Here is a 15,152-nt window from a genome sequence, read left to right as displayed (position 1 = left end):
TGTAAAAAAAAAAAAAAAGCATGCAAAATTGCACTAAAAAAAAATCGGCGAAACTGCGAGGTGAGTTATAGTGAGGGACAACTGTACATGTAATGGAAGAAATCTGCACAAGTGATTTAAACCAACACATTTTGGCCACACAGTGAGTGTAACGTCACTTAACCAAAAACTGCATCAGAGAAAGACCCCAGTCTGGACCACGCCGCCGCAATCAGCTGACGTAAAGGGTTAATCCGGTAAATTTAAACGTAGTTATGATGAGTTAGTCGTCTTATTGTTGACAAGTTCGGCACAGTGATATTATGACAAAGCATATGACAACCATTTCAAACAGCCACAGGGTTTGTTTTCAAAAGTCTGTATTGTTGATTTCCTGACCTGGAGTGTGTCCACCGTGTGCATTCACACCGCCACCTGTCATGTTTCTGTCATATTTATGTAGTAACTCAGGGGCGTCCAGGGAAAAAGGAATGGGAATTTAATCGTATTTGGGTCTAAGCAGTTTGATCATTTTCACACTGAAAATTGTGACAATGCATTTTTTTTGTTTTTTTTGCAGATGCCCAATAAATTAAAATTATAATGTAAATAAGACTCAAAAGTACAGCCTTACCTCCCTGCAGTTTATCCTCCACCTGTGCAGCTCGCTACCTCACACACACACACACACACACACACTGTAGCATGAGCTGTGAATGAGGCGTAGCAGCTGACTGACACTTTGCTTATTATCCTACTACAAGTTGTTTTGTTGTGTTTCACCTGCCGACTTTATTCGCTCCAACTCTCAGGGTACAAAAAAAAAAAAAAAAATGGATTTTCAAAGTTTGACACAGCGTCTTTGTGACTTGGGAAACTGACCCGGTGTCAGTTTGGGAACTGGAACATGTCGTGTGATTTAGGAGACAAATTGTTGAAGCTGCTCTGGTGCAAAAGGTGTTGCAGTGGTTTGTCAAATTAGAAAACTAGAGCGCTGGTTCTGACTATGAGCAGAAAAAAAAGTGTTTCATTCTGACATTTGAGAAATGATGCGTTCGATACGGACGAGAAAACCAGAATACTGCACGTTTATACTTTAGAGACCCTGCAAATTTCCTGCCATCATGTCTTCAGACGAGCTCAGGTCTTGTTGTCGAGCGTTTGCTCCTCCCCTTCCTGTCAATCAAACAGCGGCGGCGTTCCTGTTGGATTTTCCGATGATGGCGTTCGAGTTCCTGCAGGTGGCGCTCTTTTCTTGGTGGCTCCCCAGCTCTCCTTCTTCTTCTTCTGTTTATCCCAAACGAACCTGAAACGCATCACTTCCTGTGCGGCAGAGTGTGCAGAGCAGGAAACGGGAAAATGCCACAGATTACTCCTTTAATCACTTTAATGCTTGAGTTTTAGAGCCTTGCACGATGATGTCATTTCCTGAGGTGGATCTGGGGTTGAGCTGGCCGTGTGTGTGTGTGTGTGTGTGTGTGTGTGCTATCTGAGCATGCTGGTTATCTAAGTTGCAGTGTTTACCTCCTGTCTAATCTGCTCTGATGTGTGCAGACATCAAATCTGTCAGCCTCGCAGTCGGCCGTCTCCGGATGAAGCGTAACAAAGATAGACGAGGGCCACTCCAGCGCTGAGGGCAAAGGTCACGGAGGGCTGTCTGTCAGGCCCCCCCCACACACACCCTCTAACCCCCAACCCCCTCACCCACCCACCCATCCACCCATCCACCCATCCATCCATCCATCCATCCCATCCTTTCTTCCCTCCGTCCTGCTGACAGACAGTGATGGGGCTGACTGAGGACTGAGGACTGTTCTGATCAGCCTGGACAGATGGACAGCACTTGCTCCAAGACAGAGAGAGAGAGAGAGGGAGAGAGAGAGAGAGAGAGAGGGGGGAGAGAGAGAGGGAGAGGGAGTGGGGGGAGAGAGAGAGGGAGTGGAGGCAGGGGAATGGAAAAGAAAAAAGGAAGATGGGAAAAGGGTTTGATTGAAATATACAGAGAGAAATATAGGGACATTGTACGCACACACACACACACACACACACACACACACACCCCAGACATGCACGCACACACACACACACACACTCCGGCTTTGCCAGTCCAGCCGGCGCGCCTGGAGGTCGAGGCATGACAGGTTGACAGGTCATCATGTGTGACGGCCGAGTGTCTCTGGTGTCTCTGTTGCCAACACCACTGTGCCCCCCCCCACCCCCCTCCCCCTCACCCAGAACCCCCCTCACCCTCCCCCACCTTGGCCAGACCCCCCCTACACACACACACACACACACACACACACACAGCCAACCCAAATACAGACACAGCATCCCTCCTCTCAGCAGCCATTTCTGCCCTGGACGTACCCTGTCCATATGCACACACACACACACACACACACACACACACACACACACACACACACACCCTCTGTAATCGCCTGCAGGCCCAGAGGCGTTGATGCACTAAGTTAGAGTCGGTTGCCTGGTCGTCTGCTAAAGTGTCAGGACTTGACTTCTGTCCAGCTCGCCGTCGCCTCGCCTCGCATTTAAACCAAAAAAAAAAAAAAATAATAAAAAAACAGACAGAGGTGATTTTTTTTTTTTTTTTTTTTTTTTTTTATAAAAGGAATGAATGAAACACTCAGCTGGGAGAGGTTTCATATTAAAAGCCTGTGTGTTTGTAAAATGGACGTGGCGGCCCTGACGTTCAGGAGCTTCATTTAAATTCTGCTTTTACCGCCTGAAAATCACAAATTAATAACAAAATTATAATTTTACCCATTTAACATTAACGTGACAGGGACCATGCAGCTTAACACAGCTCCAATACAGAGCGTCAGACTGAGGGGTTAGAGCTCATTTTTGACTTTTACCCCCAGTCAGGCTTTACATGCACATTAAAATATACAGCTTTCATTAACCCTAAACCACAACTGCACATATGGAGGCACAATAAAACACAAATACTGTATTTTTTTTTTTTTTTTTTTTTTTTTTTTTTTACAGACATCCTAATACCCTAATATCCTGATCCACAAATATTTTGCTGGTTTTAAAAAGTTAATTAGAGTTCAGTGTGAGACTGAGCTCCTTAAACACCATTTAAAAAAAAAAATAAAATAAAAACAACAACAACAACAAAAATAAATAAAAGCTGATGCAAATTTTCAGGTTTTATAGTACTAATACTAATATTGTATTGGGTTTACAGTGCTAATACTAATATTTTATCAGGTTTCAGAGTACTAATACTAATATTTTATCGGGTTTCAGAGTACTAATACTAATATTGTATTGGGTTTACAGTGCTAATACTAATATTTTATCAGGTCTCAGAGTACTAATACTAATATTTTATTGGGTTTCAGAGTACTAATACTAGTATGGAAGTGTACATACTGCAGTCAGTGCAGTAATGCGGCGGTCAGTGAAACACAGGCTGAGCTACCCACCAGAACAGAGAGAGATGAATCGTATTTTACAGAAAAGTATCAGCTAAAGTTTTCAGTGAACGCGTCGCATCAGGATCCCTGTCTGCTGTTAGAACTGCACTTTGCTAAAATATAAAGGAGAGCGAAATGAGTTCAGGTTCATTATAATGCAGTGAAACAGGACGAGCCTACATTTGTGTTTATGAGTTCGTATGTTTTGGCTCAATAGTCTGGAAATGCACAAACAGATCCAGCGGGTGCTTTTGACCAAAACCTAAATTTGACATCACTGCTGGTCAGAGGTGTGTTTTTGGCCAGCTGTGTTACCTGTAAGGATTATGTGGTGATAAACACTGCAGATTATTTTAACCCTATAAAGCCTGAACTATGAAAGAATTGGCAGAAAATTCCATTTTTTTGAAATTGAACCCTTTATTTAGTCCTATAACAAAATGTAAACAAACAAACAAACAGACAAACAAAAAAATATGTTACTGCACGACCTTTGTGGTGTATGATATATGATATGTACTTGAAGTGCCAATGGTCCAGGGTGAACAGGGGAAGTGTTCAAAGGTATACAACAGTATTTTGGTCAGTATTGATTAAACTGAAAACAGAATGTGTTAATTGATAACGTGCATCATATATGATACAAATGGCTTTATAGGGTTAAAGAGACTTTGCCCAGTTGTTAAGGGTTTGGTTGTTAGACTTTTTGGAGTCATGGAGCTGATTTGTAAATTTCAGAGTTTAGTCCTTTAGTTTTTAGTCATTTTCTTTATTTCTTTCTTTTTGTGACAGATGAGTTGGCACTTCTGATGGAGAAAGTCTCTCATTACATTTGCGTCTCTTGTTTTCTTGTTTCGCAGCAGTGGTGGTTATTTCATCACTAACATCCACTGATTTACTGTGAACCCACCAGAAAATCATTTTACAGCTGTTTTTATATCTTTTATCCCCTTTAAATGATGTAAAACTGTTTAATACTTGATGTGTTGTGCACTATACATCTCCCTCATGAAGATTTTAATGTGTAAAAAAAAGGTAAACTCTATTTTGCGGAGGAGGGAGAATGAGTTTTAGGTGCACGGACCCTCCATATGACAATTACTAATTAGCAATGACAAATATAGCAATTACAAAATGCTTCATGGTCTCAAAACACTTCATATCCAATTTGAGGGAGAAATATGCCGCCGGACGTTCATCAGTCATGTATCAGGGTGAATCTGCTCATTTCAAAATGTCTTCCATGTAATTAGACCCGCTAACTTTTTTTTTTTTTTGTCTTTTTAGGAATTTAATTCTATAAAGACTAAACCAAGCTTGAATTGGACTGCTGTTGCCCCTAACTAATAATGTGTTAAAATAAAAAATTTAAAAATTAAAAAAAAAAAAATCAGAGATCTGCCAGTGTGTTTAAGGCAACTATTTTATGACAGTTTGGTTGAGAAATGATAAAGCAAAAATAATTTTTTGATAGAATAATGGCAGCGATGTGTTTACAGTGATGAGTGGAGCTCACTCTGGCATTTTTCATTTTTCATATTTTTCCTTGCAGACCAAAACGAACGCTCCTTTAAAGTGACTCATTCGTTGCCAGGTTTCAGAGTACTAATACTAATATTTTATCGGGTTTTAGAGTACTAATACTAATATTTTATTGGGTTTTAGAGTACTAATAATAATCACACAAATTTTTTAAAAAAGACTTGAATTTTCCTTTAAAGTGACTCATTAGTTGCCAGGAAACCACAGGAGGTTCAGCTGCCTCAGCCAGCAGCCGTGTTCATATTTTATATTACATAAGCTATATCATATCACTACAGCATACATATAACAGATTAGATTAGATTAGATTAGATTAGATTAGCTGAGCTCAGTTGGAACTTCCTTGTCAACAGAAGATATTTCAGATTTTTTTAAACCACAAATTATGTTTTTCAAAGCGTCGCTGTGGCGTCATTTATTAGAATCAACTATTTTTATTTAGCTGTTTTCTGTATCTCTCTCTCTCACACACACACGCACACACACACACACACACACACACACACGTCCACTCATTTCAGTAAATGAATGCATCACTGGCAATTACAGCTTTACAAGCGGCTGTGTGTGTGTGTGTGTGTGTGTGTGTGTGTGCGTGCGAGGCCGATCTCCTTATCGTTTGTGACATGGTCGGGTCTGGGTGGAGTGTGAGCAGAGTGCATGTGACAGAGGAGGCGCTGGACTGGTGGCCGTGACAGGATGTTGAGAAGCAAGAGACATGACACACACACACACGCACACACACACACACACACACACACACACACACACGCTCTCTCTCTCTCTCTTGCCTCCTCTTGACATGTCATCTCAGCAAACGGCAGTGAGAAAGTGTGTGTATTGAAGGGAGGGACAACACACACACACACACACACACACACCACATCACTTATGGAGCAGCATAGTGTGTGTGTGTGTGTGTGTGTGTGTGTGTGTGTGTGTGTGTGCTGTTGGTGGTAGAGGAGCTTACCAATTTGCTCGGCGTCCCCGGTCGTCTCGCCCCGACTCGCCTCGGTTTCCGTCGACGTTTGAAGCCCTCACTGTGGGAAACACACACACACACACACACACACACACACTCCTCCAGCAGTTCACGAGTGTTTTCTCTATAGATCTTGAGCGTGAAACGTCATTTTAAGCAGTAACAAGGCTCTCAAGTTTAATTCCTCACAGATTTGATTTGTCTCATTTCTTATGAATTTGTTTAATTTTCCCACTTACATTATAATGACATTGTATTGCAGTGATGGTTAATAAACTTCAGGCTTTTTAAGCACAGAGGAGAGCAAATTAATGTGAACATGTAGTTTAGAATCTATAATCTGGAAAACTATTTGGAGGAAAAAAATCTGTTAATCCTGTTATTAGTGGAAGGGAAACCCCTGATGACGAGGAGCTACGACATTAATTATCTTTAATTTGCTGAAATGAATGAAATTGGAGTTTTAACTTTTTCACCAGGAGTTTTAGCACGGGTGAAAAGCTGTTGAGAAAAAAAAACAAAAAAACAAAAAACAAAGACCAAATGTGAGCGATTTCATTTCCTACATTTACTCATAAGTTGTTTTTTTCCCTGTTAAGAAGCTACGAAAACATGAGAACTGATTTTCAGAATTTTTTTTTTTTTTTTTTTTTTTTTTTTGTTGCTTTTATTCATTTATTTATTTATTTATTTTATATATATATATATATATATTTTTTTTTTAAGGGCTCTAGTAGTTCTTCCGCTTGCACACTGGCAGCTTTTACTGTGCCAGTACAGTTTAATAGGCAATATTTAATAATTCTGATCAGTGAACTGCACTGAACAAACACGAATGAAATTAAACAAATAAAGGGATATTCCGGTAATATTAAATCTGCTCTGCACAGCTTTGCACCTTGGCGGCCTCTAATGGCAGCGAGAGGTAATTTAAGGTTTGAGTGACACACACTGGAGAATTGACCGATACCACGCTGATCTTAATCTGAATTATTCCAACATACATGAGTGTTATTCTCATTTTGGGTTTCAGATGACAGTTTTGTGATGTTTGGGCTCTTTCACGCTCCCAGGAAGATGAACCGTGTCAGTTTGGTCTCGTAAAAATTAGATTCTCACACAACTAAACTGCATTCTCCATCACGTTTCGAGCGGAACATGTTTTTTTTTGTCGTGGATTACGTTTGTAACGTATCACAAGTTGAGGAGGTGGACTGAACGACAAGCGTCTCAAATTTCAGATCGAAATCTTAATGCATTCATGACTCATGGCAAGTTTCGTAAAATTAGCCTGCCTTCAAAATTTTTAAAAGTGATTTTTGGGGAAATGCTATTGCACATCAAAACTCTGATTAATAGCTTTTTTTTCCAGGATTTCTCCAGACATGCTGTGAACCAAATCTGAGGCACATTACATTAAGTACATTAAGTACATTTATTTGTACTTATTTACATTTATTTGAACTTATTGTATATTGTTGTATATTGTATATAGGTTGTAGATTGTATATAGGAATGTTATATATATTTTCTATTTTATCTTTATTTATTTATTTTTTTTTTATTTTATTTTATTTTTATTTTTTAAAACTATTTTATTCTATCTATTTTTACTTGCACAGTGCCTGAGTTGTTGTAATTACATTTCACTGCTGCTGTACCCGTACATTCATGCATGTGACGAATAAATCTTGAACTTGAACTGAACATTACTTAAAAACAAAATGCAAAATAGTGGAATATCTTTCCTCATACAATTATGCAATTATGTTTAGTCTTAAAGTTTGTTGTTACAGCACCACCATCTGGCCAGTTGGTATAATTTTTTTTTTTTTTTTTTCAAACTGTCTGCCACGTTTTGGAGCTGTAGCTGTTACGGTTTCAGAGACCCAGACATTATTGGGGCAGAAAGAAAGCCAGAAAAAAATCCCTCCAGACACATCGGGGTTCCAGCCGCGTCTTTCCTTGGACTCCTAAAAATGCTGCTGAGCGAGTTAATCTCAAACAGCCGCTAATCTCTGCGCTTGGTGTTTCTGTTTCGGCTCTCAGGCCCGACGGCATCGGCACCGTCACCGTGGAGGAGAAGGAGCGCTTCGAGGAGATCAAGGAGAGGCTGCGGGTGCTGCTGGAAAACCAGATCACACACTTCAGGTAGGTGCAGCAGCAGGTGTGAACTGAGCGCGTGCAAACCGGCCGGCCGCCGAATCCGGAAACTCTGAATGTCCGTGTCGTCCGCAGGTACTGCTTCCCTTTCGGACGTCCGGAGGGAGCGCTGAAAGCAACGCTGTCCCTGCTGGAGAGGGTAGGACGCACAATTTTTTTTTTCTTGTTTTTAAAGTCAAACACACAAAAGCCTCGCATTTTAGAAACTTCATTTTATTTCTACTGCAAAATACACTTTTGCACTTTTACACACATTTACTGCATTGATCTAATGTATATTTGCTCTTTTTTTGTTGGTTTGTTGACATTTTTTGACAGATTTTTTTTTTTTTTTTTTATGTAATCAAATGTTGAGGTGGGATTCTCCTATAAGCCCCTAGGGGTTTTCTGTATCTCACCTGCACAATCTATCGCTATTTCATTTTTGTTCTGATGTTTTGCCTTTATTGTGCAAAAAATAAAATCAAAAAATCAAAAAATCAAAGTGCAGAATTCGTCCTCACCCAAAAATGGAACGAGAGTAAACTTTTCAGCCGGCGTCACACACATGCGTGGTTGTAAAATGATGCTTAACATGCGCTGACGGTGTGTTGGAGCGGCTGCAGAAGGTGAGCGCTCGCTGTGCTTCCTCTCCTGCAAGGTGCTGATGAAAGACATCGTCACTCCGGTTCCACAAGAGGAGGTCAAGGCTGTGATCCGGAAATGTCTGGAGCAGGCGGCTCTGGTCAACTACCAGCGCCTGTCCGAGTACGCCAAACTGGAAGGTGAGTTCCCGCCGGAAACGGTGTGTGTGTGTGTGTGTGTGTGTGTGTTCTCTCGTGTGTTTTCTCATGACTGCTAACGTGCAGGCCGGCGTTTCACCAGCGGAGGTGGGAGTGCAGTTACACTCACTCATCACACATGGATGGATTAACATCTGCAAGATTAGTGTGAGTGTATTTCAGGTCAGGCGCTGCCCTCAGGACAGAAGAGTGTTACCGTGTGCTGCCCCCCACAGGTGATGGGGGGAATTAACTAGCCAGAGGAAGCAGGAGGGGTGAGATCAGGTAACTCTGAGATGCAACAGGATAAAGACGCGTGCACAGCCTCAGCTTCTTTGTGGGAATTAGCTCTAACAGATCTCACTGCAGTATGAATAGTGTTTATATTCTATATTCTGACTCAGTGTTTTTAGAAACACAGATGAATCCATCATCGCAGAAAACCACGTCAGTATGTCGACTCATTTGTAAACTGCAGTGAGCTTTTACTTTCATTCCAGCAGAAATATTGATCATTTAATTTGAAATTAATTATTTATGCACATTTTTATAAGCAAGAATAAGCATTTTATCTTTAAAATACCGTGCAAACTTTGATGACATTACACCAAATTGTGCTTTGGTTCTCTGCTTTCTGGTTTTGTGAGTGACTCCTAGAAATTCTTAAATTTATTGGTGTTATACCCATAGGCGGTTCTAGGGGGTGGCAGGGGGTGGCCTGCCTTGCCACCCTAGTTGCCACCCCAATTTCAGACAATTTATTTATTTATTTTTTAATTGTGGCTGTTCGGAAACTCGCTGTTACGAGACTCAAATGTCCGAGTGCAAGTAAATGCAGCAAAAGATGACACTCCCACTATTTAAGGGGTTGATAAATAAATAAATAAATAATTCTAATGCCACCTTTTGGTTTTCTATTCAATGCTTTCCTCATGTACCACAATAATAGAATGTTTTTGAGTTAAAATATCCTCATTTGGGGGTTTTCCAAGCAAATATTGATATATGTGATCGTTTGGTATTAAATCAGCATATATATTTCTGCCACCCCTTAAAGTCTCCATGCCACCCTCTTGCCACCCCATGAATATTTGTCTAGATCCGCCCCTGGTTATGCCCCTTTAATGGGCCGAATCCTCCTGTATTTCCATAGTTTGAACTAGTGCAGTTCTACTCCGTTTTCAGACTGAGAGCCGTGTAGTTTTGAAGAGTCACAATGGAGCTAGCAACCAGTGAGGCATACGGAAATGCAAATCCTGATCCAAATAAATATAAATAAATTTCCTTTGGGATGAATTTCCTTCGGGATGAATAAAGTATCTAACTAACTAACTAACTAACTAACTAACTAAAAATAAAAATATACTAAATCCTGTGCTTTGATGCTTAGAGGGCAGGTTGAGGAGGACGTCGGCTGGGTGGCAGAGCAGCTTCCTGGCTCTCTAACGTGCACGTTGTCTCCACAGCCGCTCATGTTTCTCTGTGTGCTCCCTGAGACGGGAGCTGCTGTTTTTAAGTGACACATGCAGAGTGTGTGATGTCGTCTCCACAGTGTTTTCTTAGCAAAGTGTGCAGTAAGTAAAAATGCATTCAACTCCCCACAAATCTTTTTTACGCCGCGCCTCAGCTTCTCTCCAGCCGAGTCCTGAGCTGCCTCTCTCTCTCTCTCTCTCTCTCTCTCTCTCTCTCAGCCGTCGGAGTGACGCTGTTTCCTCTCCTCCCTCCTCCCTCCTCCTCCTCCTCTGTTCCCTCGTTCTCAGATTCTCTCCATTCTCCTCTCTCCTCCTCCTTGTCTATTGGCTTTGCTGCTTTCTCCTCAGCCGCTGTTTGAAAACAGGAAGGCCAATAAACAAGGCATGATGGGATTGCCCCTTGCGGCAATTCTGCTCTGTTCTTGTTGTTTTTTTCTTTTTTGTTTTTTTTTCCTGTTGCATGGTCCGGGTTTTCTTTAGAAGGCATCACAGATGATGTTCTGTCGTCTCAGAGTTGAACACCACACAGATTTGGCCGCTAGTCCTAACAATCTGAATGCATCTTTGAGGTGCTGCATACGTGCCTCTGAGCCTGTAACTCTCACCGACGTCAGCCGGTCATTTCACAGCGATGTCTGTAAAGAAACACCGTCACCGCACTGAAGACACTAAGGAAGACAGACCTTAGTGTCTCAGCTGGGGTTCTTAACTCTCCCCAAACCCCCTTTTTCCCCTCATACCGGTGTGTTTCTTGACTGTGGGGGAAAAAAAAAAACCTCTCATTTTTCAGATTTTACCACTGCTTTGCATAACGAATGGTTAATCCGCGATAGCTGCAGACACACACGCATGGATACACACCTTTGTGCATCGCTCGCACTGATGGAGGGCTTGGCTCTCTGCTCACTCGCTCTTCCCACCTCCTGCGACTCTCAGCCCACAGCCTCCATCCAGCTGTGGCACTGGGAACTATCAGCTCCGGGGTCAGACCGATATGCTGGTTTACTGGTCCGTTACCGAAAATGAGACGTGGGCCGGTAGAGTCTCGTCCACCTGCCACGCGATGATGGATGTGAAGCAGTTTCATTTGGTGGTTGTTGTTATTATTCATTAATATTGCCGTGTTTGTCTATGAGAAGCCATTAAAGGTGCAATGTGTAGCATTTTAAAACGTCAGTAAATCCATCCAATCATATTCATTGTGAGGCGTTAATATGAGTAATCTAAACCAATGAGACCAATCACCAAGAAAACTAATAGTGTTGGCACTGAGTTAGATCAGATTGCTCGACAGCAGAAAACAACAAGAGGGCGCTGTTCTAAACACAGAAATGGAGCTTAAGTGGAAGTGGCGGGATTTATGGGAAATGTGGTTTTAATTTGGAGAATCTCTTAATTTGGAGAGAATCGGTGGTGACAGATTAAGGCCACCAAACTCACTTGTTTACAGTAATTATACCAAGCTCATACCATCAATTAGCAGAAAAACTGAACACTATGAATTTAAAGAATTGATTGCATGGCAATTGGCAAGTTTATCTGTCCAGCACATTTTCCTACACCAGGGCAAATCAAGGTGCTTTACAAGACACATAAAGGGACATTTAAAAGCGCAGAGAGAAAGAAATAGAAAGAGGGGAAAAAAAAGCATAAATAAAGTGCAGAAAAAGGAAAAATAAAAAAGTGCAAATAAAACCTCTGTCTTATTAAAAGTACAGAACAATCCACAGCGTAAAATTCAGCGATCAACAGTTCAAGGATTCAAGGATTCAAGGAGAGTGGTACAAAATTAGAACTCGGGTCCCAGTATAAGCCTAAATAAATAAATAAAGGAAAAAAAGAAATGTAAATATAAAATATAAAATATATACGTATAAACAGTATATATCAATTATTAACAATATGTATAAATATAAACAGTATGTATAAACTATAAACAGTATATGTAAATAAATATAAATAGCCTATATGAATATAAGTAAAGAACATAAAAGTTTTCAGCCTGGATTTTAAAAACAAAAAACAAAGTTTGTTCCAACAGTGAGCGACGTGATAAACTAAATGCCGCCTCGCCAGGTTTTGTTTTGGCTCCTGGAAACAGTTAGCAGACCGGACCCCGAGGATCCGAGACTTCTCGAGGGTTTATGGTGTAAAAGTAAGTCGAAGGTGCATTTAAGTTACAAACCGTTCAGTGACGTTAAAAGCAGCAGCAGTATTTTAAAACCAGAGTGCAGGAATCTGAGAGCGGCTTTTTGAGTTCTACTTAGAGCTCTGGCAGATTGGACAAACAAGGTTCTAGTTTCCAAAAGCATCCACGTAACATCACAAAACCGGATTTGGTCACGGGTGAAAGTGGCACTGATCATCTTTCCAGTCTGATTGGCCGAAAGGGACGCGTCCCATGGCAACAGTATCATGGAAAGGAGGTGTGGCTTAGCCCCAGTTGGACATGGACACTTTGGCGCAATGTGACGAGGTTTTAAAATGATACACGTCGCACCTTTGATGCAACATTTCAATCTGATTCTGCATGAATACATTTTATTTTTTAATCTTTTTTTGTTTCTTAATCTTCCATGGACTAAATGTTGCTTCAATGGCTTCTCCACCATGGCATTTTTGCAAAAGGATATGTGTAAAATGTGCCGTTTTTAATTTAATTGTATTGTCTGAAATAAAATGATGCTTTTTTTCTTCACTGAAGATTGGCACAAAGTACGAAACGGCAGCTTCGATCCAAAAATATGCATATTGGCCTTCAGACAGTCATATCGGTCAAACCCTAGGAAAGTCTCTGCTCCTCCTCTCTGACCCTGGCCTTTTGCATGCCTCGGTATCCTCCCTCTCTCTCTGTAGGGAAAAAGAGAGAGATGTATGAGCATCCTGTCTTCTGCTTGGCGTCTCAAGTGATGGATTTAACCATTCGTGAGTACCTTCCTCATTCCCCTCCCTCTGCCTCCACCTCTCCACCCCCTGGAGTTTCTTTTTCTTTTTTTTTCCCCTCTTAAAACCCTTTATGCACGCCAAACCACCGCAAGCTACCTCACATTTCCCTGTTTCTTTGTCCATTCACGTCGCTCGGTCTGTTTTAATCTGTTGTCTCTGTCCGTCAAAAGCCACCTGTTACTGTTTCTGGATAAGGTTTGGGTTCACTTTGGGTCTTATCCACTGAAAACACCCATGTCTGATCTTTCTGTCCGCTTGTTTTCTGTCCTGCCCCAAACCTTTTCTCTGTTTGTCTTGAATGCATTTTTACTTTGCTTCTGTGTAAATCCTCTTCAGTGTTTAAGGTCATGGAACACGATTAGGAACCACCGTTCAAATTGGACGCCCACATCCGAAAGCCACTCCAAAGCGTATTTTACTGACCTATAAATATTTGCAGTGACATTTCATTTCTTTGGACCCAGTTGGTTTTTTTGGCGAGATGCAAAAGGAAAGTGTCCGAACCTCAAAAGATGAAACTGTTGTTGACACATTTTTTTTTGTGAATAATTTCAACAGGTTTTCGCTGTGCTTTTGCAGACTGGATCTTTATGTTGAAGTCGGACACGTTGTGCTTCATATCCTGTCCTCTGCTCTCTCTGTCCTGTCTCTTACACTGCAAAATGTCCCACGAGAGGAAAACTTTGCTCAGAGGTTCCAGATGCAAGTTGAACGAGCCTCCTGCCTTTCTTCATCTCCGATGCTACCTTTTATTGAATTTTCCCTTTTCTTCTGTCTCACTTTCTTCCTGAAACATTCCCATTTCTCTCCTTCCCCCTCTTCCATCCTTACAACCGTTTTGCTTACTTTCGCTTAGCGGAGAAAGCTCAGAAAAAACTGAAGGATCCAGGTGACGTTGTACTGTATGTCTAACCTCTCCTATTAGCCCATTCCTGACTAGAACACCCCCAGCCCACCTATAAACACAGCTCCATAACCTCTCACAGCCTCCCTGACACACTGCCCAGCAATGTTAAAGGAACATGGCTGGAAATGTTGCAGGGACGCTGCGACGGCATTAAGCTTCCCCACCCTGTAGCCTCCCTGCTGCACTGAACTCTATAGGGATAGAGGTGCAGAGATGCAGCCTTGCCTGATACCGGTGGACCACTAATCCTTCTCCCATCAGCCACCAATGGTCCTCTGCTGAATTGTCTTAAATGCTTCAAAAAAAAAAAATGTCTGGAAAGTTCTCTATAGCAGGGGCGTCAATTAACTTAACCCTCCTATTATGTTTGGGGTCAATTTGACCCCAGCCAATGTTTAACGTCTCTAAATAAATAATTAACATCATTTTTTTTTTTGCTTCATATTTAATGAGTGTTCCTAATGTAATGGGCACTACCGGGTAAAGATGAAATTCACATGATGATATGTTTTCAATGTCTTGTACGCACTTTGTAACGCATCGGTTATAAATAACAAAAATCTGTACTTAGAAATAATATAAAGCCATTAAAACACCAAAAATTAATATTTCTTTCCAATTTTAGATCAATCAGTGAGATTTTATGGTGATTTGCATATTTTTCTATAGTGGCGTAATAGGAATACTGGATGTATAAGTCGGGGTGGTGGGGAGTTATGTTTTATTTAAAGGGCTATTTAGGTCGTCAACAAAGAAACATAAAGTACTTGACACATAAACTTTAATAACAATTTTAGTTATAATAATTTTGTGGAGGTTTAAACTGCTGGGGTCAAATTGACCACAAACATAAAAGATGTTCAAAAATGTGAACATAACAGGAGGGTTACGTCTGGGCTACGGCAGAATCCCTGGACCTGATATCGTTTGCAGCCAAACCTGCTGATGTAAACC

General features: G+C 41.1%; 1 protein-coding gene across 12 annotated transcripts in view; it reads left to right on the top strand.

Moving 5' to 3' along the window:
• The window catches only part of cadpsa (Ca2+-dependent activator protein for secretion a), a 206,870-nt gene that overhangs the window by 125,378 nt on the left and 66,340 nt on the right, over positions 1–15,152 (top strand). For 6 of the 12 annotated variants that reach the window (XM_030052525.1, XM_030052520.1, XM_030052527.1 and 3 more), the window contains exons 14-16: positions 7,999–8,100; positions 8,188–8,251; positions 8,753–8,896. In XM_030052525.1, coding sequence (XP_029908385.1) covers positions 7,999–8,100; positions 8,188–8,251; positions 8,753–8,896 — 310 coding nt within the window. Of the gene's footprint in view, positions 1–7,998; positions 8,101–8,187; positions 8,252–8,752; positions 8,897–13,201; positions 13,271–15,152 lie in introns of all 12 variants that reach the window. The other 6 variants (XM_030052526.1, XM_030052528.1, XM_030052529.1 and 3 more) reach the window with 2 other exon arrangements.

This window comes from Myripristis murdjan, chromosome 5, assembly GCF_902150065.1.
Source record: "Myripristis murdjan chromosome 5, fMyrMur1.1, whole genome shotgun sequence".
In the NCBI taxonomy this organism is placed as follows: Eukaryota; Metazoa; Chordata; class Actinopteri; order Holocentriformes; family Holocentridae; genus Myripristis; species Myripristis murdjan.
This window is presented reverse-complemented; position numbering and strand designations above follow the sequence as displayed.